Raw genomic sequence first — 26,892 nt, forward strand, 5'->3', positions numbered from 1 at the left:
ATCTAGCAGCGCCTAAAGTGGGTTTAGGCACCGTAGGCACAAGGGTTTTCTTGGCCTAAATGCTGGGGTTTTCTTGGCCTAAATGCCAGGGTTTTCTTGGCCTAAATGCTGGGGTTTTCTTGGCCTAAATGCCGGGACTTTCTTGGCCTAAATGCCAGGGTTTTCTTGGCCTAAATGCTGGGGTTTTCTTGGCCTAAATGCCGGGACTTTCTTGGCCTAAATGCCAGGGTTTTCTTGGCCTAAATGCTGGGGTTTTCTTGGCCTAAATGCCGGGACTTTCTTGGCCTAAATGCCGGGGTTTTCTTGGCCTAAATGCTGGGGTTTTCTTGGCCTAAATGCTGGGACTTTCTTGGCCTAAATGCCGGGACTTTCTTGGCCTAAATGCCAGGGTTTTCTTGGCCTAAATGCTGGGGTTTTCTTGGCCTAAATGCCAGGGTTTTCTTGGCCTAAATGCCAGGGTTTTCTTGGCCTAAATGCTGGGGTTTTCTTGGCCTAAATGCCGGGACTTTCTTGGCCTAAATGCCAGGGTTTTCTTGGCCTAAATGCTGGGGTTTTCTTGGCCTAAATGCCAGGGTTTTCTTGGCCTAAATGCTGGGGTTTTCTTGGCCTAAATGCCAGGGTTTTCTTGGCCTAAATGCCGGGACTTTCTTGGCCTAAATGCCAGGGTTTTCTTGGCCTAAATGCTGGGGTTTTCTTGGCCTAAATGCCAGGGTTTTCTTGGCCTAAATGCTGGGGTTTTCTTGGCCTAAATGCCAGGGTTTTCTTGGCCTAAATGCTAGGGTTTTCTTGGCCTAAATGCCGGGACTTTCTTGGCCCAGAAATATCTAAGAAAAAGAACAATTTAAATGAAATGATTAATTTATAGAGAGTGTATGGTAGGGCAGACTGAGGGGACAATTGGGATTTCCCTTGACTGAAACCAAGTTGGTCGTTCCTCAAGCTTCTCTAGGTCCTTCTTCATCTTATCCACACCATCAGGGGGGTCTACCTTATTGCAGATTTCGATATCATTACAAAGAGGCCAAACTTCCCAACAGCCCTTCAACATCACCACTTACAAAAATGTTAAGAAGAACCAGCCCAAGAACAACACTGGTAATTATTCCTTTTTTCAGAGCGATATTACCTTCACTACACATATGGATATGGCGGTACTCGAGGGAGTGCAGAGGAGGGCGACTAAACTGATAAAAGGTATGGAAAATTTCTCATACGCTGACAGGTTAAAAAAGCTGGGGCTGTTCTCCCTGGAGAAGAGGAGACTTAGAGGGGACATGATAGAAACTTTCAAAATCCTAAAGGGCATAGAGAAAGTGAATAAGAACAGATTCTTCAAACTGTGGGGAGCCACAAGCACTAGGGGTCACTCGGAGAAATTGAAAGGGGACAGGTTTAGAACAAATGCTAGGAAGTTCTTTTTCACCCAGAGGGTGGTGGACACATGGAACAAGCTTCCAGAGGAGGTGATAAGCCAGAACTCTGTACAGGGGTTCAAGAAAGGTTTGGATAGGTTCCTGGAGGATAAGGGGATAGAGGGGTACAGATAGAACTTGAGGTAGGTTATTGAATTGGTCAGTAACCACTTCACAGGTCGCGGACCTGATGGGCCGCCGCGGGAGCGGACCGCTGGGCAGGATGGACCTCTGGTCTGACCCAGTGGAGGCAACTTCTTATGTTCTTATGTGTCTGTGTGTGTCTCTGTGTCTGTGTCTCTGTGTGTGTCTGTGTGTGTGCGTCTGTGTGTGTGTGTGTGTGCGTCTGTGTGTGTGTGTGCGTATCTGTCTGTGCGTGTCTGTCTGTCTGTGTCTGTGTCTGTGCGTCTCAAAGGTTTCCACCGTCTGTCTATCCCTGATTCAACTCTCCTGACTCATTCCTTGCACAATGGTTTTCTCTGCTCTGGCTAATGTAAAGCACCAGCCAAGCTCTGACTGGTCAGTTAAAGATTTATCAGCAGCAAGAAGTAGTTTAAGAGGTGACAAGCGAACCCAAATATTGTACACCTGCCAAGTATTTTTTTTTTTTTTAAACCAACCCTCGCATCTTCCTACCCCTTCCACCACAGTACAAAGTCAAAGAGCAGCCAGACAGGAGAATGAGAGTGATGAGACCAGCGCTCCTGCTTCTAGAGCCAGGGATGGCGGCCCTCCTCCTCGTCTCTCTAGTGCTGCAGAGCTCTGCGCTGCCGGTCCACCACGCCGCAGGCAGGGCGCAGCGGGATGAGGTGGACGTGCTGATCTACGGCGTGTTGCAGTTCAGCCAGGCGCTGAAAGAGAATTACCGGAGCACTATAGCCAAGATCCAGAAAGCTTTCCACCGGCTGGAGGTCTGCAACCAGACCCTGGGGGCCCTGAGGGGAGAGGCGATGAACATCAGGCAGACGGGACAGAGACTGAAGGGGACCATTGGTGCCCTACAGGTGGGCGAGTGGCTGGCTGGCTGTCAGAAACACTTTGTAATTTTGTAAGCGAATCACGCTATGCTTGTCTGTCAATTAAAACCTCATTTGTTCATAGAAAAGGAGCACCATTGGGAAGATTTTGTTAGCAAGGAGAGAATCCAAAAGGACATTGCATGTTTCAGGCTACTCGCCTCAGACCAGTAAAGACATCTGGAATAAATGTTTCCCTTTCCTGATTTATATTTTCTGACAGACAGAGGAAAGGATGATGCGTCTGAAGTCTCTGGCCATCCACAGGACACTCCAGGACATGCAAGAAGAGCAGAAGAACCAGCAGGAGCAGCTCAGGAAAGTGGAGAACTGGCTCAGTCTCCTGAGGTGGTGGCTGGCAAGGCGGGACGCTCATTCCCCGTCTGCCCTGAAAGTAAGAGCAACTCAGGTTACCACTGTGCATCCCTGGCAGAGTTGGGATCAGCTTTCTCTCCACCCAGGGCAGACTTTGCCCCCTATGTCCAGGATCTTCCTCTTCCCCCGTCCCTGGTCCACTTCTCCAGACCTCCTTTTAAATCTCTCCGCCTCACAAGCTGGTACCTCCGCTCCCGGGCCATGTACAGTGGCCCCCCCCCCTTGCCATCCCTAGTGGTCTCTTGAAGCCAGGCCCAGGCTGGCAGATTCATGGCGACTCAGTAAGTAGACAAGGCAGGAAGAACTCTGACTCCGTGCATACCATGGCACAATGCCAACAATGAGTCGGCAGCTCCTCTCCTGCCAACATGTCCTTTCTTCCTCACGATGTCATGCCCCCCTCTCTCTTTCCACCCAAACTTTTAACACCGCAAGGATGCTTAAACCAAGACCTCCACAAGCTGCCATGCGACCTCACCAGCACGGCATGTGAATCTGCTGTGGTAGCCTGCCCCCATGAGGTGGGACATGCCCAAAAAAGCTCCAGTATGCACGAGACGCGACAATGGGCATCACAGAGGCTCATCAGGAAAGCACCAGCCTTTCAGCCCAACCCAGTTTCATATATACTGGCACAACTGTGTATGATACCGAGTTGTTCCGACCTATGACATTTTATTAGGAGAAAACCATCCTCTTGACACCTCCCACCCCCGGTCTCTAGTAGCGTACAGGGCCCCGATTCCCAGCACAAACAGTAATGAATTCCATCCTGTTACAGTACAGTCTCTCTCTTTTCTTATTACCCCTCATCTAATAATGATCCTAGAAACATGAGGGTAGATAAAGGTCAAATTGCCCATCCAGTCTGCCCATCTGTCGCATCCACTACCTCCTCCTCTCCCTATAGGCTAACGGCTTTTAACACTTGTATTGTGAGGTCATAGAGCTTTATGGTTATAGAAACATGATGGCAGATAAAGGCCAAATGGCCCATCCAGTCGGCCCATCCACAGCAACCACTATCTCCTCCTCTCTCTCATGCTTCCTAACAATTTAATGGATACTGATTACCTCTGATGTCATTTGCAGACCCAGGCGGAACATCATCATCCAGTACCTGAGGGGAGTGCTACAGTGGCAGCAGAGGAAATACCTGGCACAGGTACAGCAACAGGTGAGGACCTGACAAACATTTGCCTAACAGCAAGGTGGGGGCTGGGGAGGAGCTACTTACAAAATCACAAATGCTTGTTTTGCAATTAACTCATGCCAGAAAGAAGGCTGGGCTGCAAGAAATGTCCTGCCGTTCTAATATGCGATTACCTGTGTATGCATAGTGTGCCTTTCTAAGTGGGGAGGAGGGGGGTCCCCATGAACAAATGCAGGAAACCATCCCTGTGTTATTCTTTAAGGAGAGAGGGAAGAATCAGAGTATGAATGAGCCCAGCCACTGACCCTCAAGCCTCACATTGAAGAACGCTGGTGTAGAAGGACTGAGGTTGAGAGAGACACTAAAGAATGACCCGGAATGGTTTCCAGCCACTGACCCTCAAGCCTTGCATTGAAGAATGCTGGTGGAGAAGGACTGAGGTTGAGAGAGACACTAAAGAATGACCCGGAATGGTTTCCAGCCACTGACCCTCAAGCCTTGCACTGAAGAATGCTGGTGTAGAAGGACTGAGGTTGAGAGAGACACTAAAGAATGACCCGGAATGGTTTCCAGCCACTGACCCTCAAGCCTTGCATTGAAGAATGCTGGTGGAGAAGGACTGAGGTTGAGAGAGACACTAAAGAATGACCCGGAATGGTTTCCAGCCACTGACCCTCAAGCCTTGCACTGAAGAATGCTGGTGTAGAAGGACTGAGGTTGAGATGGACACTAAAGAATGACACGGGATGGTTTCCAGCCACTGATCCTCAAGCCTTGCATTGAAGAACGCTGGTGTAGAAGGACTGAGGTTGAGATGGACGCTAAAGAATGACATGGGATGGTTTCCAGCCACTGATCCTCAAGCCTTGCATTGAAGAATGCTGGTGTAGAAGGACTGAGGTTGAGATAGACGCTAATGAATGACACGGGATGGTTTCCAGCCACTGACCCTCAAGCCTTGCATTGAAGAACGCTGGTGTAGAAGGACTGAGGTTGAGATAGACGCTAATGAATGACACGGGATGGTTTCCAGCCACTGACCCTCAAGCCTTGCATTGAAGAATGCTGGTGTAGAAGGACTGAGGTTGAGAGAGACACTAAAGAATGACCCGGAATGGTTTCCAGCCACTGACCCTCAAGCCTTGCATTGAAGAATGCTGGTGTAGAAGGACCGAGGTTGAGATGGACACTAAAGAATGACACGGGATGGTTATCTGTGGAAACAGGAAGGGTGATGAAGTCACTGTGTCATTCTCTAGCAGCTCCCCCTACTGTTAACACCCTTGTGTCTTTTATCATTTCAGACAGACAGCAACCAGAGAAGGCAGCACCTCTGAAGCAACACAGGCTCAAGTGAAGAAAAACACAGAACTACTTATCAGAGCCCACCTGGCAGCCTCTCCAGGCTAAGGGCCAGATCACCCAGCACGTTGCAATGACTTTCCTGACCTGCTTCCACTGTGTTTACAGCTGATGCCCAAATGAGGGGAAACCCCCGCCCCCTTTAAACACACACCTGCCTGCCAGCCTCTCCAGACTGTGCTCTACCTAAAACCAGATCAATGAGCATGCGGGAGAGGCTTCGATGGCCCTGCAATGCCATTTCAATAACATAAGAACAGAAGAATTGCCGCCGCTGGGTCAGACCAGTGGTCCATCGTGTCCAGCAGTCTGCTCCCGCGGCGGCCCTTAGGTCAAAGACCAGTGTCCTAACTGAGACCAGCCCTACCGGCGTACGTTCTGGTTCAGCAGGAACTTGTCTAACTTTGTCTTGAATCCCTGGAGGGTGTTTCCCCCTATAACAGCCTCAGGAAAAGCATTCCAGTTTTCCACCACTCTCTGGGTGAAAAAGAACTTCCTTATGTTCGTACGGAATCTGTCCCCTTTTAACTTTAGAGAGTGCCCTCTCGTCCTCCCTACCTTGGAGAGGGTGAACAACCTGTCTTTATCTACTAAGTCGATTCCCTTCATTATCTTGAATGTTTCGATCATGTCCCCTCTCAGTCTCCTCTTTTCGAGAGAGAAGAGGCCCAGTTTCTCTAATCTTTCACTCTACGGCAACTCCTCCAGCCCCTTAACCATTTTAGTCGCTCTTCTCTGGACCCTTTCGAGTAGTACCGTGTCCTTCTTCATGTACGGTGACCAGTGCTGGACGCAGTACTCCAGGTAAGGGCGTACCATGGCCCGGTACAGCGGCATGATAACCTTCTCCGATCTGTTTGTAATCCCCTTCTTAATCACTCCTAGCATTCTGTTCGCCCTTTTCGCCGCCGCCGCACATTGTGTGGATGGCTTCATCGACTTGTCGATCATAACTCCCAAGTCCCTTTCCTGGGAGGTCTCTCCAAGTACCGCCCCGGACATCCTGTATTCGTGCATGAGATTTTTGTTACCTACATGCATCCGCCGTGTCTAGAACTGATGCCCGAGTGTAATCCACCTTCCGTGTTACTTAATTTTGCTCGTTTGCTTTACTCTGCTACATCTCCTGGGCACAAGAAGCAAAGGCTGGCCAGGCAGCTGAACCCCACGACTTATCACGTTTATGTGCAGGGTATGCTCAGCTGAGACACGATGCCTAAAGGATGAAAAAGACACGGAACATTTTGTGTACTAAGCTGGACTCGAATATTCTGCTTTATGGAAGCTTTCAGTGTTTTGTGTCCAATCTAACAGCCAACAGGACGGAAAGTCTTCTCTTCTGCATAAAAGAGGAATTTTCATCCTGTGGAACTTCTCCTGAACCTGAATCCAGGTAAATAGCAGCCGTCCTGGATTCTCGATAGAGAATGACACGGTGACAAAATTCATCACCGTTCCCGTCCCCGCGGGAAACCATCTTCATGTCATTTTTTAAGGAAAGAGGGAAGAATCAGAGTATGAATGGCCACAACCACTGACCCGCAAGCTTTGCTTTGAAGAATGCTGGTGTAGAAGGACTGAGGTTGAGATTGACACTAGAAAATGACATGGGATTATTTCCCGCGGTTATCCGCGGGGACGGGAACGGTGTTGAATTTTGTCACTGTGTCATTCTCTAACTCGAAATGGGAAAAACATCTGGTATATTGCCTGTCTTTAGCACAATCAAAGCAGTTTGCCTATCAGTTGAAGAAGGTGGAAAAAAAGCCCGATACTTACATTGCAAGGGAAAGAGGGGAAGAGAGAAGTTTTTTTTTCACCCAAAGGGTCGTGGACACTTGGAATGCGCTACCGGAGGAAGTGATCAGGCAGAGTACGGTACAGGGATTCAAACAGGGATTGGATGGATTCCTGAGGGATAAAGGGATCGTGGGATACTGAGAGAGGTGCTGGGATGTATCACAGGTATAGAAAGCTAACCAGGTAATAAGTATAGAAACCCAACAGGTCGTGCATGTGCAAGACCGAAGGGTTAGGACTTCGATGGGAAGATAGGACTTCAATGAGAAACCAAGGTGGCAAGGGAGCCCCTTCTGGTGATTCAGACAGGTCGTGACCTGTTTGGGCTGCCGCGGGAGCGGACTGCCGGGCAGGATGGACCTATGGTCTGACCCGGCGGAGGCACTGCTTATGTTCTTATGGCACCTGAACAGTTCATGGTTAGGAAAAAGAGACCCGAGCACTACAGCATTAAAGACTCACAGATGCATTTGTACAAAATACATTAAGATTCTGTTAAGAACAAACTGAATAAAAACAGAATTAGCACCTTTACAACTATATGTATTTGTGTGATGAAAATCCTCACAACCGACCGGGGGTGGAGGGTGACTTTACCCCCTCACACCTGCTCCCAGTATGCCCCGGCTCCTGTCCTCTCACGGCACACATTTTGGGGCTCTTAATCCCACTCAACGTGCCTTCTCCCACCCTGGCTGCCGGAGACAGCTCCACAAAAGGGAACACAGTGACGGGTCAGGCAACTTCCTGTTTAATCCACCTGCCCACCCCCCTCTGCTCACATCGAGAGGGCGGAGAAACTAAACAAAATACTCACTCACCCACAGCACTGCTACACCCCAATAGGAGATGGAGGTTTGAAGGACTAACAGGAGAAAGATCACGTTACCTGTAGCTGGTGTAGGGAACGTAAACTTCACGAGCAGGGAACTCCAGGATCTCCTTGGTGGGCCTGACGCGGAGATCCGGGTACGGCTTGACGTGCAGGAGCTCCGGGGACAGGGAGTATTGTGGGCTCTCAGGTGCTGGCGAGATATCTATTTTCAGCTGCGCTGTATTGAAAACGCAAGGTCAGGTCAGCAGGGAGGCGGGAACCACCACACGCACACAGCATAGGCTCCGAGGGGGGGGCACCTGGGTTCACGCCTTTACCTGTTACTGGCCGTAGCCTCCTCAGGGCGGAAGAAGGTCGCCGCATGTCCGCCAGGAATTTGTACAGATCGTCGTTGCTTAAACGATCCCCCTCCTGCCAGAGAAGAGAGGAATGAGGAAAGGAGGAAAGGAGAAAGGGGGAGCAGGAGAAAGACGGAAGAGGGGGAGAGATTGGAAGGGCAAGAAGAGGGTGTAGGAGAGAGGCAACACGAGAAAAGGAAAATTCCCACACCAGGGAACACCAGACAACAGAACATACCATATATCCTGCCCCGTTTTAAGAACATAAGAATTGCTATACTGGGACAGACCAAAGGTCCATCAAGCCCAGGATCCCGAGTAGGAAAACAGATTTTATGCTGCTTATCCTAGGAATAAGCAGTGAATTTCCCCAAGCCATCTCAATAATGGGCCATGGACGTCTCTTTTAGGAAATCATCCAACCTTTTTTAAACCCTGCTAAGCTGATTTCACCACATTCTCTGGCAATGAATTCCAGAGTTTAATTACAAATTGTGTGAAGAAATGTTTTCTCCGGTCTGTTTTAATATCTACTACTTAATCATCCTTAAACTTCCCTTGCAGAGCTACAAAGCACCTGCCTCCCCCCATTCCGTGCCCCAGCCGCCAGTACCTGCTTGAAGAAGTTGGTGACGGTAAGTGTGGCCGGCCGGAAGTTGGAGAAGCCGCAGACATCTTCGCCAACACTCACCCGATCCAAAGTTTTCCTCTTCCGCTCATTCCATGTCCCCTTCCGCTCTGGAGTAAAAACCACAGGACAGGGGGGCATCAGAGATGGCGTCTGTGCTCATCCCACAGAACGCCCAAATCTTCATCAATCCAACAATGCCAAGGTCACCCCGTGCCACAGCCAAAACGCTTTCTTCATTAGAAGACCAAAAGGCATTTGGTGACTGTGATGGCCAAGCTCATATTTTGGAGGTCAAATGACATAGTAACATCCCAAAAAGGTACAGGGCACATTTACATTGAGAACAGGGGTCAGTCAAGTTTCAAGTTTATTAGGATTTTATATACCGCCTATCAAGGTTATCTAAGCGGTTTTTACAATCAGGTACTCAAGCATCTTCCCTCTCTGTCCCGGTGGGCTCACAATCTATCTAACGTACCTGGAGCTACAGAGGATTAAGTGACTTGCCCAGGGTCACAAGGAGCAGCGCGGGGTTTTGAACCCACAACCCCAGTGTGCTAAGGCTGTAGATCCAACCACTGCGCCACACGCTCCTCCTCCAGATCGCTGAACTCTTTCTGAGCCGTGACCACAGGAGAGAGGAAGAGGCTGACGAGACTAGACCTCTGGTTTCTAGCTAGCTTCCTTTCCCCCCCCCCCATCCCCGAATTACCGCTTTCAGAGTCGGAGTCTCCCTTCTCTAGGCTGCCGGTGCTGCTGATAATATTCATAAGATGGATGGCCGTCCAGGCAAAAGGCATTCGGTATTTCCCCAGACGGGCACAGAACTGCTCTGCCTGACCCCGCAGCTTCTCCAACTTTTCCTTGTTCTGGGGGGGGGGGGGCGTAGAAAAGAGAATTAGCAGGAGGAAGGGAAATAGCAAACATACAGCAAAGAGAATGACACGGGGACAAAGCTGTCCCCGTCACCACAGGAACTCAATTTCCCGGTCCCTGTCCCATTCCCATTCCCGTAAGCTCTGCCTTAACCGCACAAGCCTCGAACACTTAGGATTTGAAAGTGTTTGAGGACGGAGCTTAGGCATTGGTGGAATGAGGCATTATGACATCACAGTCTGAGCTTTAGAATGTTGCTTCTTAGGATTTGAAAGTGTTTGAGGACGGAGCTTAGGCATTGGTGGAATGAGGCATTATGACATCACAGTCTGAGCTCTAGAATGTTGCTTCTTAGGATTTGAAAGTGTTTGAGGACGGAGCTTAGGCATTGGTGGAATGAGGCATTATGACATCACAGTCTGAGCTTTAGAATGTTGCTTCTTAGGATTTGAAAGTGTTTGAGGACGGAGCTTAGGCATTGGTGGAATGAGGCATTATGACATCACAGTCTGAGCTCTAGAATGTTGCTTCTTAGGATTTGAAAGTGTTTGAGGACGGAGCTTAGGCATTGGTGGAATGAGGCATTATGACATCACAATCTGAGCTCTAGAATGTTGCTTCTTAGGATTTGAAAGTGTTTGAGGATGGAGCTTAGGCATTGGTGGAATGAGGCATTATGACATCACAGTGAGCTCTAGAATGTTGCTTCTTAGGATTTGAAAGTGTTTGAGGACGGAGCTTAAGCATTGGTGGAATGAGGCATTATGACATCACAGTCTGAGCTCTAGAATGTTGCTTCTTAGGATTTGGAAAGTGTTTGAGGACGGAGCTTAGGCATTGGTGGAATGAGGCATTATGACATCACAGTCTGAGCTCTAGAATGTTGCTACTTAGGATTTGAAAGCATTTGAGGCTTGTGCAGAGGACGGAGTTTGCAGGAACGGGGCAGGGACAGGAAAAGAACTCGTGGGGACGGGAAAATGAGTTCCTGTGGGGACGGGGAAAAATTTGTCCCCGTGTCATTCTCTAATATTGTTTATTAATTTTGTTATACCGCTCGTTCATTTCACTGGTCCAAGCGGCTTACAGAATACAATTAAATTAAAAAAATAAAATAAAATACAGCACCCCAGACATGATCCGCCTTCCTATCCAAAATCTGCCCTCCTTCTCAGCACACAGAGCTCAATGTCCCACCAAAGCAGCTCACGATCACTTCCACTTGGACCAGAGACAAGCCAGTCCTGAAACAGGACCGGGTGACTCTCTAAGGGCAAAGGCAGGCTCACCACCGGGTCACTTACTTTGGAAGCTTCGGACTCCTTCAACACCATGTACGGCTCGCAGCATTCCCCTATGTCCCCCTGCTGAAGCACCTTCTCCAGCTGAAAGAAGACAAGACGAGAGCCACGTCAAGCCGTGAACATTTAATTTCTGCTTCAAAAGGTGATAAATCAAGTTAACCCATTTTTCTGGGCCTAGCGTTATAGTCTGGGCTGGTGGTCCAGTCTGGTTCCCATTGTCCAGGATCTCTCAGGTCTGGGGTGCAGCAGCGCATCACACTGGCAAGGAATCACAGAGTAACACCTGGAATGCTCTCCCAGAGGAGGTGATTGCGGGAATCGACCGTCCTAGGATTCAAAAGCAAACTAGACGCACATCTCCTTACGAGAGGCATAGGGGGAGAGGGGTGACTAAAAATTACGCCAGGTGTACACCTGGCAGGGCCTCCGCGTGTGCGGATCGCCAGACTTGATGGACCGAAGGTCTGATCTGGAGATGGCGGTTCTTATGTTCTTATTAGCTAAAGATTAACGCCCGCTAAATGGTAAGGCATCCGTTATATTCTATTGGCGCCTTAGAATTTAGAACAACTTAATGAAAAGGACCCCATTATGTTTAACTGGGAGACATGATAGAGATGTTTAAATATATCACGGGCCGTATCGGGGTGGAAGATGATATCTTCTTTCTTAAAGGGTCCTCAGCCACAAGAGGGCATCCGCTGAAAATCAAGGGTGGGAAATTTCATGGCGACACCAGGAAGTATTTCTTCACCGAAAGGGTGGTTGATCATTGGAACGAACTTCCACTTCAGGTGATTGAGGCCAGCAGTGTGTCGGATTTTAAAAAGAAATGGGAGGTAAAATCAAGGGGGGTGGGTCAATAGAGTGGGCAGACTTGTTGGGCTATGGCCCTTTTCTGCCGTCATCTTCTATTGAAATATATCGTTATCCGCCGTGAACTCGTAAGGGCTTTGGTAGAATATAAATCAGATTATAATATAAAGTAGGGAACGGGGACTTGCATACTGCCTTTCTGTGGCTTTAGTGTTTCAAAGCCGACATTCAAAGCTGTGAGCACTGGAGGGGGGTCACAAGGAGCAGCGCAGGGGTTTGATCTCACAACCTCTGGGTGCAGAGCTCTACCAGTCGGCCACACCTGTTAACAGCACGGGCTTCTCGTTTCAACCGTCCACCCACAGAAAGAAGAAGCTGGTCCTGGATTAACAGAGCCAAGGACACACCAAGGCGCATGCGACCCTCTCCCCGACAAATGCACAGAGGCCACGGACGCTCATGCCCTCATATTCCACCCGCACAGACCTTAATGACCAGAAAGATCTCAGGCGAGGGGTAGGTGATGGAGAAGAGAGCGGATCTCGCCAGGGTGGAGATAGCGGGGTGCGCCCCCTGGCCGTGGAGCATCCCCTTCACGGTCTCGGAGTTCAGGTCAAAGTAAAAGTTCTCCGAAATCTGCAGCAGGAAGAAAGACAGAAAGGCCGTCAAACATGGCTGCTTGGGACGCGCCCAGCCAGATGGGTTTTCGGGATGCCCCATAATGAATACGCACGACAAGGATTTGCATGGAGGCAGCGCCTGCAAACTTATCTCATGCATATTCATTGCGACTGGCTGGGTGCGTCAGCTGTCCATTCGGTGACATGATTTTCAAATAGAAATTAAAATGGAAAACGTGCCCCTTCCTGAAACCCACCTTTTTCTTTTCCCGCACATCATACAACGCCAGAATGCCAAAGATGGGCTCAATTTCTATCTCAAACCTGAGAGGAAAAGAAAAAAAAAACCAAGAAAACTAGGGTCTGTCAAAGGGGACAGGGAAATTGTATACCGCCTTTTTGTAGCGTTGGCATTGCAAAGCAGTGGGCACTGGAGGATTAAGGGACTTTTCCAGGGTCACAGGGAGCAGCACCGGGATTTGATCTCAAAAAACTCAGGGTGCAGAGAAGCCCAGACAGCACTTGCACTAGATACGAGAAGGCTAGAGCACAGCCAAAGGAAGAGGTGGAGGAGAGGAGCCCCGCACCCCCAAGCCCAAAGGAAATGCAACCTACTTCAAAGAGATGCATTTCACCAGGATCCTCTGTCCAAAATGTTCTCTGGGAATTTCCGGAGCAGCGCAGCGCTCCACGGCCTCGTCCTACAACACAAGACAGCAGTGAGGAGAGACCGGGAACAGAGAAAGCCAGAGCCGAGGGAGAAAAGACCACGTCGCTACTCGCGTCCCACCTCGTCAGGGGCCGGGAAGAGGCTCATGATCTCCGTCTGCCGGTTCTCTTTCCTCATCTCCTTGTTCCTGCGGTCCGTCTCCTCCATGGCTGCGCGCTCCAGCAAGGACAGCAGCAGGCTATCTGGAGCTGAATTCTTGAGATCAAAAATGCTGGACGCCCAGCTCCCCCGAGGCGTGTCATCCAGGGACACCGAGCGACGCTTTGCTTCATCCTGCAAGAGAGGGTACCCGGAGGGTAAGTAGGTGATGCCTGACCATGCTGCCTCTCCACAACAGGAGATACCAATGTCCCAAAAGCTCGGAAAATAGTAAACAAACAGCAAAGGAGACTCTGGTGCCCGATCACTTATTATGCATCAAGACACGACACGATCGTGCTTCGGCCCCAATATATATAAAAGAATAAACATTGTGTACATTTCAAAAAATGGATAATAATACAAACTACTTACATTTCATAAAACTTGCATATCAAAAAATGTATATATATCAATAAAATGTATATACAGTAAAACCTTGGTTTGCAAGCATAATTCGTTCCAGAAGCATGGTTGTAATCCAAAGCACTCGTATATCAAAGCGAATTTCCCCATGAGAAATAATGGAAATTCAAACGATTCGTTTCAGAACCCCAAAACTTTAATACAAAATACTGTATGAATTCATATTGCAAGACCTCACTCGTTGAGAACAGTCACTCCACTCCCGCAGCGTCAGAGAGAGAAGAACCATCGGCTCAGTTGTGATGATGTGACGCGTGTATACTGTATGTACTCGTATTGCAAGACCTCGCTCGTTTAGAACAGTCACTACACTCCCAAAGCATCAGAGAGAGAAGAACCATCGGCTCAGTTGTGATGATATGACGTGTGTATACTGTATGTACTCGTATTGCAAGACTTTGCATGTTTAGAACAGTCACTCCACTCCCGCAGTGTCAGAGAGAGAAGAACCATCGGCTCAGTTGTGATGATGTGACGCGTGTATACTGTATGTACTCGTATTGCAAGACCTCGCTCGTTTAGAACAGTCACTACACTCCCAAAGCATCAGAGAGAGAAGAACCATCGGCTCAGTTGTGATGATATGACGTGTGTATACTGTATGTACTCGTATTGCAAGACTTTGCATGTTTAGAACAGTCACTCCACTCCCGCAGTGTCAGAGAGAGAAGAACCATCGGCTCAGTTGTGATGATGTGACGCGTGTATACTGTATGTACTCGTATTGCAAGACCTCGCTCGTTTAGAACAGTCACTACACTCCCAAAGCGTCAGAGAGAGAAGAACCATCGGCTCAGTTGTGATGATGTGACGCGTGTATACTGTATGTACTCGTATTGCAAGACCTCGCTCGTTTAGAACAGTCACTACACTCCCAAAGCGTCAGAGAGAGAAGAACCATCGGCTCAGTTGTGATGATGTGACACGTGTATACTGTATGTACTCGTACTGCAAGACCTCGCTCGTTTAGAACAGTCACTACACTCCCAAAGTGTCAGAGAGAGAAGAACCATCGGCTCAGTTATAATGATGTATACTGTATTTACTCGTATTGCAAGACCTCGCTCGTTTAGAACAGTCACTCCACTCCCGCAGTGTCAGAGAGAGAAGAACCATCGGCTCAGTTGTGATGATGTGACACGTGTATACTGTATGTACTCGTACTGCAAGACCTCACTCATTCAGAACTGTCGCTACCCTCCCGCAGCGTCAGAGAGAGAAGAACCATCGGCTCAGTTGTGATGATGTGACGTGTGTATACTGTATGTACTCGTATTGCAAGACCTCGCTCGTTTAGAACAGTCACTACACTCCCAAAGCGTCAGAGAGAGAAGAACCATCGGCTCAGTTGTGATGATGTGACGCGTGTATACTGTATGTACTCGTATTGCAAGACCTCGCTCATTTAGAACAGTCACTACACTCCCAAAGCGTCAGAGAGAGAAGAACCATCGGCTCAGTTGTGATGATGTGACGCGTGTATACTGTATGTACTCGTACTGCAAGTCCTCACTCGTTCAGAACTGTCGCTACCCTCCCGCAGCGTCAGAGAGAGAAGAACTATCGGCTCAATTGTGATGATGTGACGCGTGTATATTGTATGTACTCGTATTGCAAGACTTTGCTTGTATATCAAGTTAAAATGTAATAAAATGTTTTGCTTGTCTTGCAAAACACTTGCGGACCAAGTTACTTGCAATCCAAGGTTTTACTGTATATCAAAAAATGTAATAGATGGTGTAAACTTTAAAAACTGGATAATAGTATCTGACAATCGTACATTCATGAAATATACATATCAAAATTTAATAGTATAACCTTTTAAAAACTGCAAAACAACCATACATACATTAACATAAATATGAAAAACCGAGCATTTAAATTTGAAAACAATATACATATTTTAATAAAATGAAAATAATAATTAAAAAATTTAAAAGAGGAGATTACACCGTAATAACCATATGTAAAAAAAACATTTTAAAAATGTCATAATGTACATCCATATAATAGTCCTAAGTTAAGAATATAAGAAAATAGTCTTACTGGGTCAGACCAATGGTTCATCTAGCCCAGAATCTTGTCTTAATGGAGGCCAATCCAAGTCACAAGTACTTGGCCAAAACCCAAATAGTAGCAGCATTCCATGCTACCGTCCCATGTCTGTCTCAACAGCAGTCTATGGACTTTTCCTCCAGGAACTTGTCCAAACTTTTCTAAAAACCAGCTACGCTATCCACTCTTACCACAACCTCTGGCAACGCATTCCAGAGCTTAGCTATTCTCCGAGTGAAAAAAAAAAGTCCTCCTATTGGTTTTAGAAGTATTTCCCTGTAACTTCAATCGAGTGTCCCCTAGCCTATGTAATTTTTGACGGAGTGAAAAATCGATCCGCTTGTACCCGTTCTACTTCACTCGGGATTTTGTAGATTTCAATCCTGTCTCCCCTCAGCCATCTCTTTTCAAGCTGAAGAGCCTTTACCGTTTTAGTTTTTCCTCATACGAGAGGACTTCCATCCCCTTTACCATCTTGGTCGCTCTTTGAACCTTTCCTAGTGCCGCTATATCTCAAAAACATATAAAAAAAATATTACCACACAAATATTACAAACATAAAAAAAATATTACCACACAAATACAAAAAATACATCATGTATTTTAATAACAAATAAAAAAAAAAATTTAAATGAATACTTTGCAATGATCATTTGTAAAAACAATTCAAGTTCAATAAAAATTCACATCCACGATAAGTAACATACCTGAAATCTGACTGAGGGTATGTACAATATTCTTCTAGAGGAGTTAAAGATCGATGTAGTGAAGAGTTAAAAATAGCTCCTATAAGAATGTTGAGTTTAAAATGTTAGATACACTTATTGTAAGTTTTTAAAAATGAATAAAGAATTAAAAAAAAGAAGAAAAAAGGAAAACAAGAAAATAAAGAATGTGAAAAACATAATGTAGCATTGTGTGTGTGTGTGTGCCATATGGACAACTTGCGACAGATAGAAAGCAAAGAGTGGGGGTAAATGGACAACACTCGGACTGGAAAAGCGTCACCAGTGGAGTGCCGCAGGGGTTCGGTGCTTGGGCCCGTGCTCTTCAACATATTTATGAATGACCTGGAAATTGGAACGACGAGCGAGGTGATTAAATTTGCCGACGATACGAAGTTATTCAGAGTAGTAAAGACGCAGGAGGACTGCGAAGACGTGCAACAGGACGTAAACACGCTCGAGACATGGGCCGAGACATGGCAAGTGAAGTTTAACGTGGACAAGTGTAAGGTGATGCATGTCGGTAACAAAAATCTTGTACACGAATGCAGGATGTCTGGTGCAGTACTTGGAGAGACAACTCAGGAAAGAGACTTGGGAATACTGGTCGACAAGTCGATGAAGCCGTCCGCGAAATGCGCGGCAGCGGCATAAAGGGCAAACAGAATGTTTGGAATGATTAAGGAGGGGATCACAAACAGATCGGAGAAGCTTATCATGTCGCTGTACTGGGCCATGGTTCGCCCCCACCTGGAATACTGCGTCCAGCACTGGTCGCCATACATGAAAAAGGACATGTTTCTACTTGAAAGGCTCCAGAGAAGAGCGACTAAAATGGTTAAGGGGCTGGAGGAGCTGCCGTACAGTGAGAGATTAGAGAAACTGGGCCTCTTCTCCCTTGAAAAGAGGAGACTGAGAGGGGACATGATCGAGACATTCAAGATAATGAAGGGAATAGACTTAGTAGATAAGGACAGGTTGTTCACCCTCTCCAAGGTAGGGAGAACGAGAGGGCACTCTCTAAAGTTGAAAGGGGATAGATTCCGTACAAACGTAAGGAAGTTCTTCTTCACTCAGAGAGTGGTTGACAACTGGAACACTCTTTCGGAGTCTGTTATAGCGGAAAACACTCTCCAGGGATTCAAGACAAAGTTAGACAAGTTCCTACTGAACAAGAACGTACGCAGGTAAGACTAGACTCAGTTAGGGCACTGGTCTTTGATATAAGGGCCACCGCGGGAGCGGACTGCTGGGCACGACGGACCACGGGTCTGACCTAGCGGCGGCAATTCTTCATATACACGTTTTATGATGATTAATTTACATTACATGACAGATTTCTATTCCGCCATTACCTTTCGGTTCAAAGCGGATTACAAAAAGAGTTATGGAAGAAGGGTTACAACGTTAGATCAGAGAAGGTTTCCAAGAGAGGGAAAAGTAGGATCTGGGGTTAGGGAGGGGGGGTTAAGCTTTATTAAGGGATTTCTTGAAGAGTGTAGTTTTTTGAAATGTAAGTTGTTTATGTTTATTCTTTTATATATATATATATGTTTGTTTCGACTCCCGAAACACAATCGTGTCGAGTCTTGATGCATAATAAAAGTGATTGGGCACCAAAGTCAAACAAGAGAATTGACCCCCATTCCTCCACAAAAGGAAACTGACCAAAGCAAAGAGTTGATGCCCAAGACGAGGGCTTTATTAAAACATTCACTTTCGTTATGGTATCAGGTGATCAGGTCTTCCGCGTCCAGCGGGCAGTTGACCGTTTTGCGGGATGGGTGGAATCGGGACCTTGCAGCACAATACAGTCCTGAGTCCTTTTCATATTTTGCATATTTTTGTGAAATCCGCGGCTTGGCAGGAGACCCAATTCAAAATTTTACACAGGGCTTATATTACTAGAGCACAGGGGGCCAGCATGGGTCGGTGGGAGGACTCCTTGTGTATCAAATGCCAGGGAGCTGTTGGGACTCTTAGACACTCATTTTTGGAGTGCCCTGAACTTTTCATCTGGAATTCGTCCTTTGCGCAGCTTCGACTGATTTTGCAACGAGACATTGAGTGGGACTATAAAACCTTGCTTCTTGGGGATCAGGCCTTGTTGGAAGAGCAGGGATTCACGGTGCCTCAGAGGCGCTTTATCTATTTGACATTACTGACGGTCAAAAAAGCTATTTTACATTATTGGACACGGGAGGATCCTGTTCCTTTCTCATACTGGACCACCCAGATGACTGACTTGGCCCGGTTTGAATTGTGCTACCACGCCCGCTCAGCTAATCCTGAGGTGTTGGCCTATTTGGCCTTATGGCAGGTGTTCTTGGGGTTACCTCTGGTCTCCCAGGGGGGGGGGGGTAGGGAAGGGCGGGTGTGAATGAATGACTAGGGTGAGTACCTGGGGTATGTATGTTTGGTTGTATGGGTTGTGCTGACTGGAATGTTTGTTCTCCCTCTAGTGGTGGTACAGGGGGGGGGGCGTGCTCTGATGCTATATTATAACAATGAAAATGTGGGGAGCCGCTATGGGAGAGAGGCTGTTTTTTGGTTTCTCCTCGGGACCAGATTTGTGATCTTGAGCTCTTAGCTTTATGTTGGTTGTTCTTTGCTGTTTTATTATTATTCTGGCTGTTATTATATGCCTGTATTCCCATTGTATTTGCCTGTTTCCCTTGTTGACTCCTTAATAAACACGATATTCAAAAAAAAAAAAACAAACATTTATTTATTTGTTTCAATAAAGCCCTCGTCTTGGACATCAACTCTCCACCTATCTTCTTTGCTTTGGGACCAGAGTCTCCTTCGCGGTTTGTTTACTAGGGCCTCTCCACCACACCCACCCACCCACTCTCACCACCTCGTCCTGGTTACTCCTGGGCTCCGTAGCTTCGTCCAGTTCATACACCTGCCGTGACAGTCCCCTCTGCCGATCTCGCTGCTTCTCCACAGTGTGTGGGCTGTACATTGTGCTCAACCTTTGGTATCTGAGGAGGGAAAAAAACCCACAGTCATCGGAATGCAGGATGAAACTCTCGCTTTCCGTGCGAACATGGCTAGAGACGAACCACACTCCTGTACCTACTTCCTCTGTATCGTGACCCAGTCATCTGTGTAAACCTGCAGAGCGTCTCTCACTCGGGCGTCCAGTTTCCTACGGAAGAAAGTCACAGACGGTAGTCACAAGAGAGCGCCCGCAGAGAAGAACCGTGCAACTTCCATGAAAAGTATAGCCAACCTTTTAACAATTCCCACCCCCGGAGGCTCTTCGCAGCCGCATGACTCGAAATACACGTTGTGTTCCCTCTAAGCTGAGCAGGAGTCCTCCACCCACAGTCTCACCAATAGAGGGTGCTGTTTTACTGTCACATTTTTCAATTGTGAGGGACAGGCAAGTTCTGCAGGACTCCAGGGAACATACCTGTCCTTAGCGACTGAAAATATTCCACCCCCTAGTGGTAGCAATGCAGCTGGAGGACACCTGCTCAGCTTAGAGGGAACAGTCACTTTCCGGCCCCTTCCTTACCCTTCCTCAGGGATCCCCGGCTCCAGGGTGCGGCTCTCCCTCGGCTCATGCGTCACCACAATGTCATCAGCGGGGAACTCCATCACTTCCCGCAGGGGTCCTGGTTCGGCAGCTGGTGGATGGGTCTCTAGGTAATCCTCAACGTCCATCGGCTCCACCACTTCCGAAAGTGGTACCTGCAGAGACCGTGGGTACGTGTAAAGACTTCAGCATCCGCTATCCTACTTCCTAGCCCTACAACCCAGGAACGGAATATAACCACATCCCTATAGGAGTTCAATCTGCTCTTGATGTTCTATTCTCTCTTCCTTTGTTCTGTGGGACAAATAAACCCCAAGAGTAGACCACCATCTCCTGGTGCCATGGAGTTAGTTTGAGGGTGACTAAGATGTAAATGCAATAATCTAAAACCGTTATTACCACTGTCTGCACAATAATCTGAAAATATTTCACACGACGGAGCATCTTCTTTTTTTTTAGTTCAATAATTTTTATTGAGTATTTTGAAAAATACAGGGAGCATTTCAAATACATAAAAACAAAATAAAGCTTTGTGTATAAAGAATCTGCCAATATATATTTAACTGTAGAGGACCATAGCAGTAAGAAAAGTCCCTGCCGTATGGGTCATTTTGGCCCTTCCAAGTCCCCGTAGGTGGAGCTAAGGGCGCTTCCAGGACCCCTCGACGCCATGTTGGAACAAAGAATATGTATACGTAAGAGCTCTCCAGTTGTGGAGTATGAATTCATCAACAAAAACACAAATCACATCTTCGTTCTCAATGGAGGAATTAAAGACACGGGATGAATAGAAAGACCCGTCAGCTATAGGTAAAAGATGTAGGGAATAATTGTAATATGGAGTCTTTTATTCATCCCGGGTCTTTGTTGATCCTTCTATTGGTTTGATCGGTGGGCCGACTTTATGAATGTAAACGCCCCTATTCACGCGGTCAAACTCAAATTGCAGTCCAATTGGGTTGGTGGGAGAATGCCCGGTATACGCTTGTGCACGCTATAACAAAATTTTCTTACATAAATGCCTTGTTCCCGCGTGCTATACCCGTGTGCGCGTTATCCACGTGTGCGCGTTATATGCGTGAAAATACGGTAATCGTATGTAACTTCCAAAGAGTAAAGAAAGATTTCTTAACCAAGGCATTAGTAAATGGTTTCATAGTTAACTTCTTCTCCAGGTAAACACCCAAAATTTTAATTTCCAGATCGACAGTGTAGTTATCCATCTACAAATCAGTTATTTTTCTATCATTTTATTAGATGGGGAGGCATAAAAAATTTTTGTTTTTCTCAGTATTAAGTTTTCATTTATACTCCCTCATCTCAATCCAGTCCTCAGGGCGCATCTAGCCAGTCAGGTTTTCAGGATAGCCAAAACACGATGGGAAGCAGAATTTCGGGGTGCAGCGCCCTCACTCACCAGCTGGCAAACACCCCGTTTCTTGGATAGCTGGGGCGAGCCTCCATACTCCCGGGATACTTGCTTCCTTACTTCAGCTGCAACAGTCCTGAGACAAGGGGTGGGGGGGGGAGAGAGAAAAAACAAGGCTGTCAGAAGTCAGCACGGGGGGGGGGGGAAACTCCAGGGACAGGCTCGAGACCCCCTGATTGTAGCAGTTCGAGCCACTCCAGCTCCCAAATTCAGCTACGCTAGGCTTACCTTAAGGGGAGAGGGGAAGGTTGGGCTAAGTGCTGGGGGATCTTTGAGAGATACAGACTGACTAGTACAGCGGTAGCATGGTAGAGAATGACACAGTGACAAAATTCATCACCGTTCCCGTCCCCACGGATAACCGCGGGAAACCATCTTCATGTCATTCTTTAAGGAGAGAGGGAAGAATCAGAGTATGAATGGCCACAACCACTGACCCTCAAGCTTTGCTTTGAAGAGTGCTGGTGTAGAAGGACTAAGGTTGAAACAGACACTACAGAATGACAGTCTCTGGTATCCAGAGCAGATATTGTGATGTCATAATGCCTCATTCCACCAGTGCCTAAGAGCCAACCTCATCAGTGATGTCACAATGGCTTCATTATCCTTGGCTCACATAAGAATCAGAGTATGAATGGCCACAACCACTGACCCGCAAGCTTTGCTTTGAAGAATGCTGGTGTAGAAGGACCGAGGTTGAAACAGACACTACAGAATGACAGTCTCTGGTACCCAGAGCAGATATTGTGATGTCATAATGCCTCATTCCACCAATGCCTAAGAGCCAATCACATCAGTGATGTCACAATGGCTTCATTATCCTTGGCTCCCATAAGAATCAGAGTATGAATGGCCACAACCACTGACCCGCAAGCTTTGCTTTGAAGAATGCTGGTGTAGAAGACTGAGGTTGAAACAGACACTACAGAATGACATGGGATTATTTCCCGCGGGGACGGGGACGGTGATGAATTTTGTCACCATGTTATTCTCTAGTCTTAACTCCTGTGAAATGTTTTCTCTGTGGAGGAATGGTATTCTGCTTCCCCCCACCCTCCTCCCAGTCTTCTCCAGTCTGTCACAAGCATCTCCTGCTCCTGGGAAAACCATCCATCCACTCTGTATCCAATGGGCAGTTTCACTGTCCAAGGCTACATTTCTCATATCGGGTCCTTTTATCCACTGTAAGACTAAATCTGGATGAGAGGTTACTCTGCGGAACCCAGCCCCATCACTAACCCACCTACTCATTGAGCCAGCCATGCACTCAAATACAGACACAACAGAGGTTGTGGTAAAAGCAGATAGCGTAGCTGGTTTTAAGAGAGGTTTTGGACAAGTTCCTGGAGGAAAAGTCCATAGTCTGGTTTTAAGAGAGGTTTGGACAAATTCCTGGAGGAAAAGTCCATAGTCTGTTATTTAGAAAGACACGGGGGAAGCCACTGCTTGCCCTGGATCGATAGCATGGAATGTTGCTATTCTTTGGTTTTTTTGCCAGGTACTAGTGACCTGGGTTGGCCACCATGAGAATGGGCTACTCGGCTTGATGGACCATTGGTTATTTTTATGTTCTTACAAGCTCTTTGGGGAAGAGACAGGTGCACGAAACACTGCAGGGTCTGGCATGAGCCAGCCAACACCCCAGGCCACTGTCCTTTCACCTGTGGGGTTCAGAATGACAGGCAAGGAAACAATTTCTAGAGGACCAAGCAATACCGAGACATCTCTCTGAAACCCTAAGTACCAAAGTGAAAGGATCCAGTGCGCCAGCTCCTAAAACACTATCCTCAGGATTCTGCTCGTCACATCATTGCACTACACAGGGACTGGACAGCATACGCAGCTTCCTGACTTCCCCCAGTGGGAGCCGTACGGGAGATACCGGTTGCCATTACACACGAGGCCCTCTCGTCTCACATCCCATCCTCATCTTGTTAGTTGGCCTAAGCATAATGCATGCCAACACACCACATTCCCAGTTAGCATAGTTTTTTTTGCAAGAGGAACCGGGTACAGAGTGGCACCCTCCCTCTGCAGAGCGGAGACCAGCACCAGCCCATCTCAGGCAGTGCCAAGGACACAGCACATCTATTGTGTGAGACGATAAAGCCCCGGGATCCTGCAAACAAAAATCTCCTCTAGTGGAATACAAGGCATGGTGTAGAAACGCGACACCCATCTGTGTCCCACGTTTCTCTGTTCTACCTCCCTCCGTTACATATCTAAAGATCACTTTTAGAACAGAAATCCTGCACAGAGTAAATGGCATGGGAAGCGCAGGCTGTGTTCTTCTCAAAGCCTAAACTGATAAGAGGTATGGAAAATTTTTCATACGCTGACAGGTTAAAAATGCTGGGGCTGTTCTCCCTGGAGAAGAGGAGACTTAGAGGGGACATGATAGAAACCTTCAAAATCCTAAAGGGCATAGAGAAAGTGAATAAGGACAGATTCTTCAAACTGTGGGGAGCCACAAGCACTAGGGGTCACTTGGAGAAATTGAAAGGGGACAGGTTTAGAACTAATGCTAGGAAGTTCTTTTTTACCCATAGGGTGGTGGACACATGGAACGCGCTCCCGGAGGTTGTGATAGGCCAGAACTCTGTACAGGGGTTCAAGGAAGGTTTGGATAGGTTCCTGGAGGATAAGTTTCAAGTTCAAGTTTATTTATTCTTGATGAATCGCCTATTTAAATTGCTAGGCGATGTACAATAATATTAACATATATTAATAAATGAAACAAGCACAATATTAATGGTGACATAAAAACAAATTTGTTGTTAGTTAAAATTTAACACACTTAAAAACTGAGTGTAAACATAAGTTAAAAATAATTTTGTGGGTAAAACATACAAGACATGTGTGGTTAAGAGGGGGAATAGTTACAATTTTTGATAGAAGAGAAGAAGAAACATAAAAGGGAAAAACAAATAGGGAGGTTATAATGGTTGTTGTTTTAAAAAAAAAAAAATAAAAACAACTAGAAAACTTGGTAAGGGGATAGAGGGGTACAGATAGAGCTTGAGGTAGGTTATAGAAGTGGTCAGAAACCACTTCACAGGTCGCGGACCTGATGGGCCACCGCGGGAGCAGCGGACCGCTGGGCAAGATGGACCTCTGGTCTGACCCAGTGGAGGCAACTGATTGCAGACACAAATGATTCAAGCTGGCCTAGGACAGATTTCTTTCTTGCACGGCCCTGCAAAGTTTCTTGTTGCTGAATTTTACACAGAATGGTCTGCTGTGGCCATAGGGAGTCTGTGACTGGGATGTTTAGCAGCTGTAAAGTGGGGTGAGGGATGTTACAATCCTTAGGGTGGTAATGGGACACTTATGACCGCAGAGCAGAGAAGTCCCGGATCGCTCTGGTACTGTCACACTCTCCCTCTCGTACCTCTGGCTACTGATGGTAATATGCAAACCAACCACATCCTAGGGAATTATTTGCCAAAAATAAACAAATGAAATACGTTTCAACGGGCTGATTTTGAGCTTGTTTCATTCATTGTATTTATGTTTGTATTTGGTCTTTTTACGGCTGTGAACAAAATTGTACGTTTTACGTTGAGTTGATGCGTTTAGCCTCTTCATAAAGGTGGTTAATAAATCCCAAATCAATCAAAGCCACACAACAAAATGCAACAGGATATTTGCAGAGTTCTGGTGGGATAAGCAGGTACGGCCCTAGCAAAACACTCCCACATCTTCCTGTCGGCTAAGCAAGCAGTGAAGCTCATGACACAGGGACCAATTTGTCCCTGCCCCATTCCCGTAAGCTCTGCCTTCACCGCACAAGCCTCGGACACTTAGGATTTTAAAATGTTTTGAGGCTCGTGCAGATGAGGACGGAGCTTGCAGGGACAAAAACTTGATGCTCATCAAACCGCTGGAACTCGGAACACGAGTCGATGGGGCCCAAGACACGACTGTCCTTATTACAATAGTATCCTCAACAGAAAGGTGTCGTGGAAGTGCGTCAGAAGGAGCTCCACCGCAGAGGGTCACAGCCTAGCGAATCTCCTTTCGGGGAAAGAATTCTCTACCCATTGGGGGGGGGGGGGCCCTTTCTAGTTACTGAGAGTCTCCAATAACTGACCCCTTTTGCTTTCAGAATTGCTGTAGGCCACTGGATCATCCCAGGCCATTGCCTCTTCTGGAATTTACCACCTGGGGCGATCAGCCTCTGAGAGGAAGGCCGCAATAACAAGGACCTGAACACTGATGTCTAATCCAACACTCAGTCCCCTGTCAAGCTCTGTCTCTTCCCCTTACACCAGGGAGTGTCTCAGAGCACCGCCATTTCCATCTAGATCTCTCTCTTCAGCTGTCCACATGGTATTCATCCTTTGGCTTTTGTGGGGTGCTGATAATGCCTCTTGCGGTCTCTCTCTCTCTTCAGCTGTTCATGTATTCATTCTCTGTGTGTAACCTTCCCCCCCACCCCTCAAGTCTCTCTTCAGTTAAACTTCATATCCCAATGTGATCCATAGAGATGCAAGTGGCAGAACAGGGAGAGATGTTTGCCAGCTGCACCCCACTCTCTCCCGGGACCAGCAGTCATCTGCTAATGGCTCGGGTCAAGTGCAGCTCCTAATCAGTGAAGGACGGGACAGGTCTTGTTACACGCATGAACCTCGTCTGAGCGGAAAGCTATCCCCAAGCCCTGTATGGACACAGAGGCCAACGAGAGGCTTTAAAAGCTACTGCTGAAAGAGCAGTGGAGGAGTCTGGGAAAGTGCACATCGAGATGGTTCCCTGATGAGAACCAGGTGAAAAGATATGAAGAGAGGGACCTTGAAGTTTCTCAGGAACCCCTCTATGAGGTGAGGTGGGGGGGGGGGGGAGTAGATGGTGGCAGAGGAGAGAAACCATACACCATGCAGAACATAAGGGAAGCTGCCTCTCTGGAGACTTCTGGAAGCAGACACTAAATCCAGACCAAGCAGCTGCTATCACGAAACCTCCCCCCACCCCCTACACACTTCCCCAAGAGCTCCACAGCCTGAATCTCCAGCGATTTATCACCATGCCTGGCCCGCGACCTCCACCGTGGCATGAAACATCGTGCTGGAAGCAGCAGCAGCTGGCACGAGGGTACCCCCAGGACGGATGTAAAGCAGGAAAAACTGAAAACAAAAGAACTAGAGGGGGAAAAAAACCCGCAAAACCACGGAGAGAGAGGCAGCCGTGGAGGAAGGAGAGAAATCAATTTCCTAACGGCACCAAGACGTCTAACTTGCCACCCGAATTTCACTTTCAGGGGAACCAGATGTACAAAACTAGGCACAAGAGGGAGGGGGCATTCTG

At 47.3% G+C, this 26,892-nt stretch overlaps 2 protein-coding genes across 10 annotated transcripts in view; one reads left to right on the forward strand and one right to left on the reverse strand.

Annotated features, from left to right (window-relative positions):
• The window catches only part of DOCK6 (dedicator of cytokinesis 6), a 102,034-nt gene that overhangs the window by 61,624 nt on the left and 13,518 nt on the right, over nt 1-26,892 (reverse strand). For 7 of the 9 annotated variants that reach the window (XM_033923554.1, XM_033923559.1, XM_033923557.1 and 4 more), the window contains exons 2-14: nt 21,577-21,664; nt 20,139-20,314; nt 19,698-19,766; nt 19,470-19,599; nt 13,329-13,541; nt 13,154-13,239; nt 12,796-12,862; nt 12,405-12,554; nt 11,103-11,183; nt 9,635-9,791; nt 8,905-9,029; nt 8,271-8,364; nt 8,008-8,170 (exon numbers count right to left, since the gene is read on the reverse strand). In XM_033923554.1, coding sequence (XP_033779445.1) covers nt 8,008-8,170; nt 8,271-8,364; nt 8,905-9,029; nt 9,635-9,791; nt 11,103-11,183; nt 12,405-12,554; nt 12,796-12,862; nt 13,154-13,239; nt 13,329-13,541; nt 19,470-19,599; nt 19,698-19,766; nt 20,139-20,314; nt 21,577-21,664 — 1,599 coding nt within the window. Of the gene's footprint in view, nt 1-8,007; nt 8,171-8,270; nt 8,365-8,904; nt 9,030-9,634; nt 9,792-11,102; nt 11,184-12,404; nt 12,555-12,795; nt 12,863-13,153; nt 13,240-13,328; nt 13,542-19,469; nt 19,600-19,693; nt 19,767-20,138; nt 20,315-21,576; nt 21,665-26,892 lie in introns of those variants that run through there. The other 2 variants (XM_033923553.1, XM_033923558.1) reach the window with 2 other exon arrangements.
• LOC117349885 lies at nt 2,073-5,684 on the forward strand. Its single transcript, XM_033923568.1, has 4 exons — nt 2,073-2,416; nt 2,652-2,822; nt 3,896-3,980; nt 5,261-5,684. Exons 1-4 carry the CDS (start codon nt 2,093-2,095, stop codon nt 5,311-5,313), a joined length of 633 nt encoding a protein of 210 aa, XP_033779459.1. The 5' UTR covers nt 2,073-2,092; the 3' UTR covers nt 5,314-5,684.

This window comes from Geotrypetes seraphini, chromosome 16 (genome assembly GCF_902459505.1).
Source record: "Geotrypetes seraphini chromosome 16, aGeoSer1.1, whole genome shotgun sequence".
Classification (NCBI taxonomy): domain Eukaryota; kingdom Metazoa; phylum Chordata; class Amphibia; order Gymnophiona; family Dermophiidae; genus Geotrypetes; species Geotrypetes seraphini.

What these genes read in the sequence shown, in the direction of transcription:
- LOC117349885 (XM_033923568.1), top strand. Translation starts at nt 2,093, where the DNA reads ATGAGAGTGATGAGACCAGCGCTCCTGCTTCTAGAGCCAGGGATGGCG. An exon ending in ATTCCCCGTCTGCCCTGAAA is followed by an intron (nt 2,823 to 3,895) that starts GTAAGAGCAACT and finishes TGTCATTTGCAG; the next exon opens with ACCCAGGCGGAACATCATCA. An exon ending in TGGCACAGGTACAGCAACAG is followed by an intron (nt 3,981 to 5,260) that starts GTGAGGACCTGA and finishes TTATCATTTCAG; the next exon opens with ACAGACAGCAACCAGAGAAG.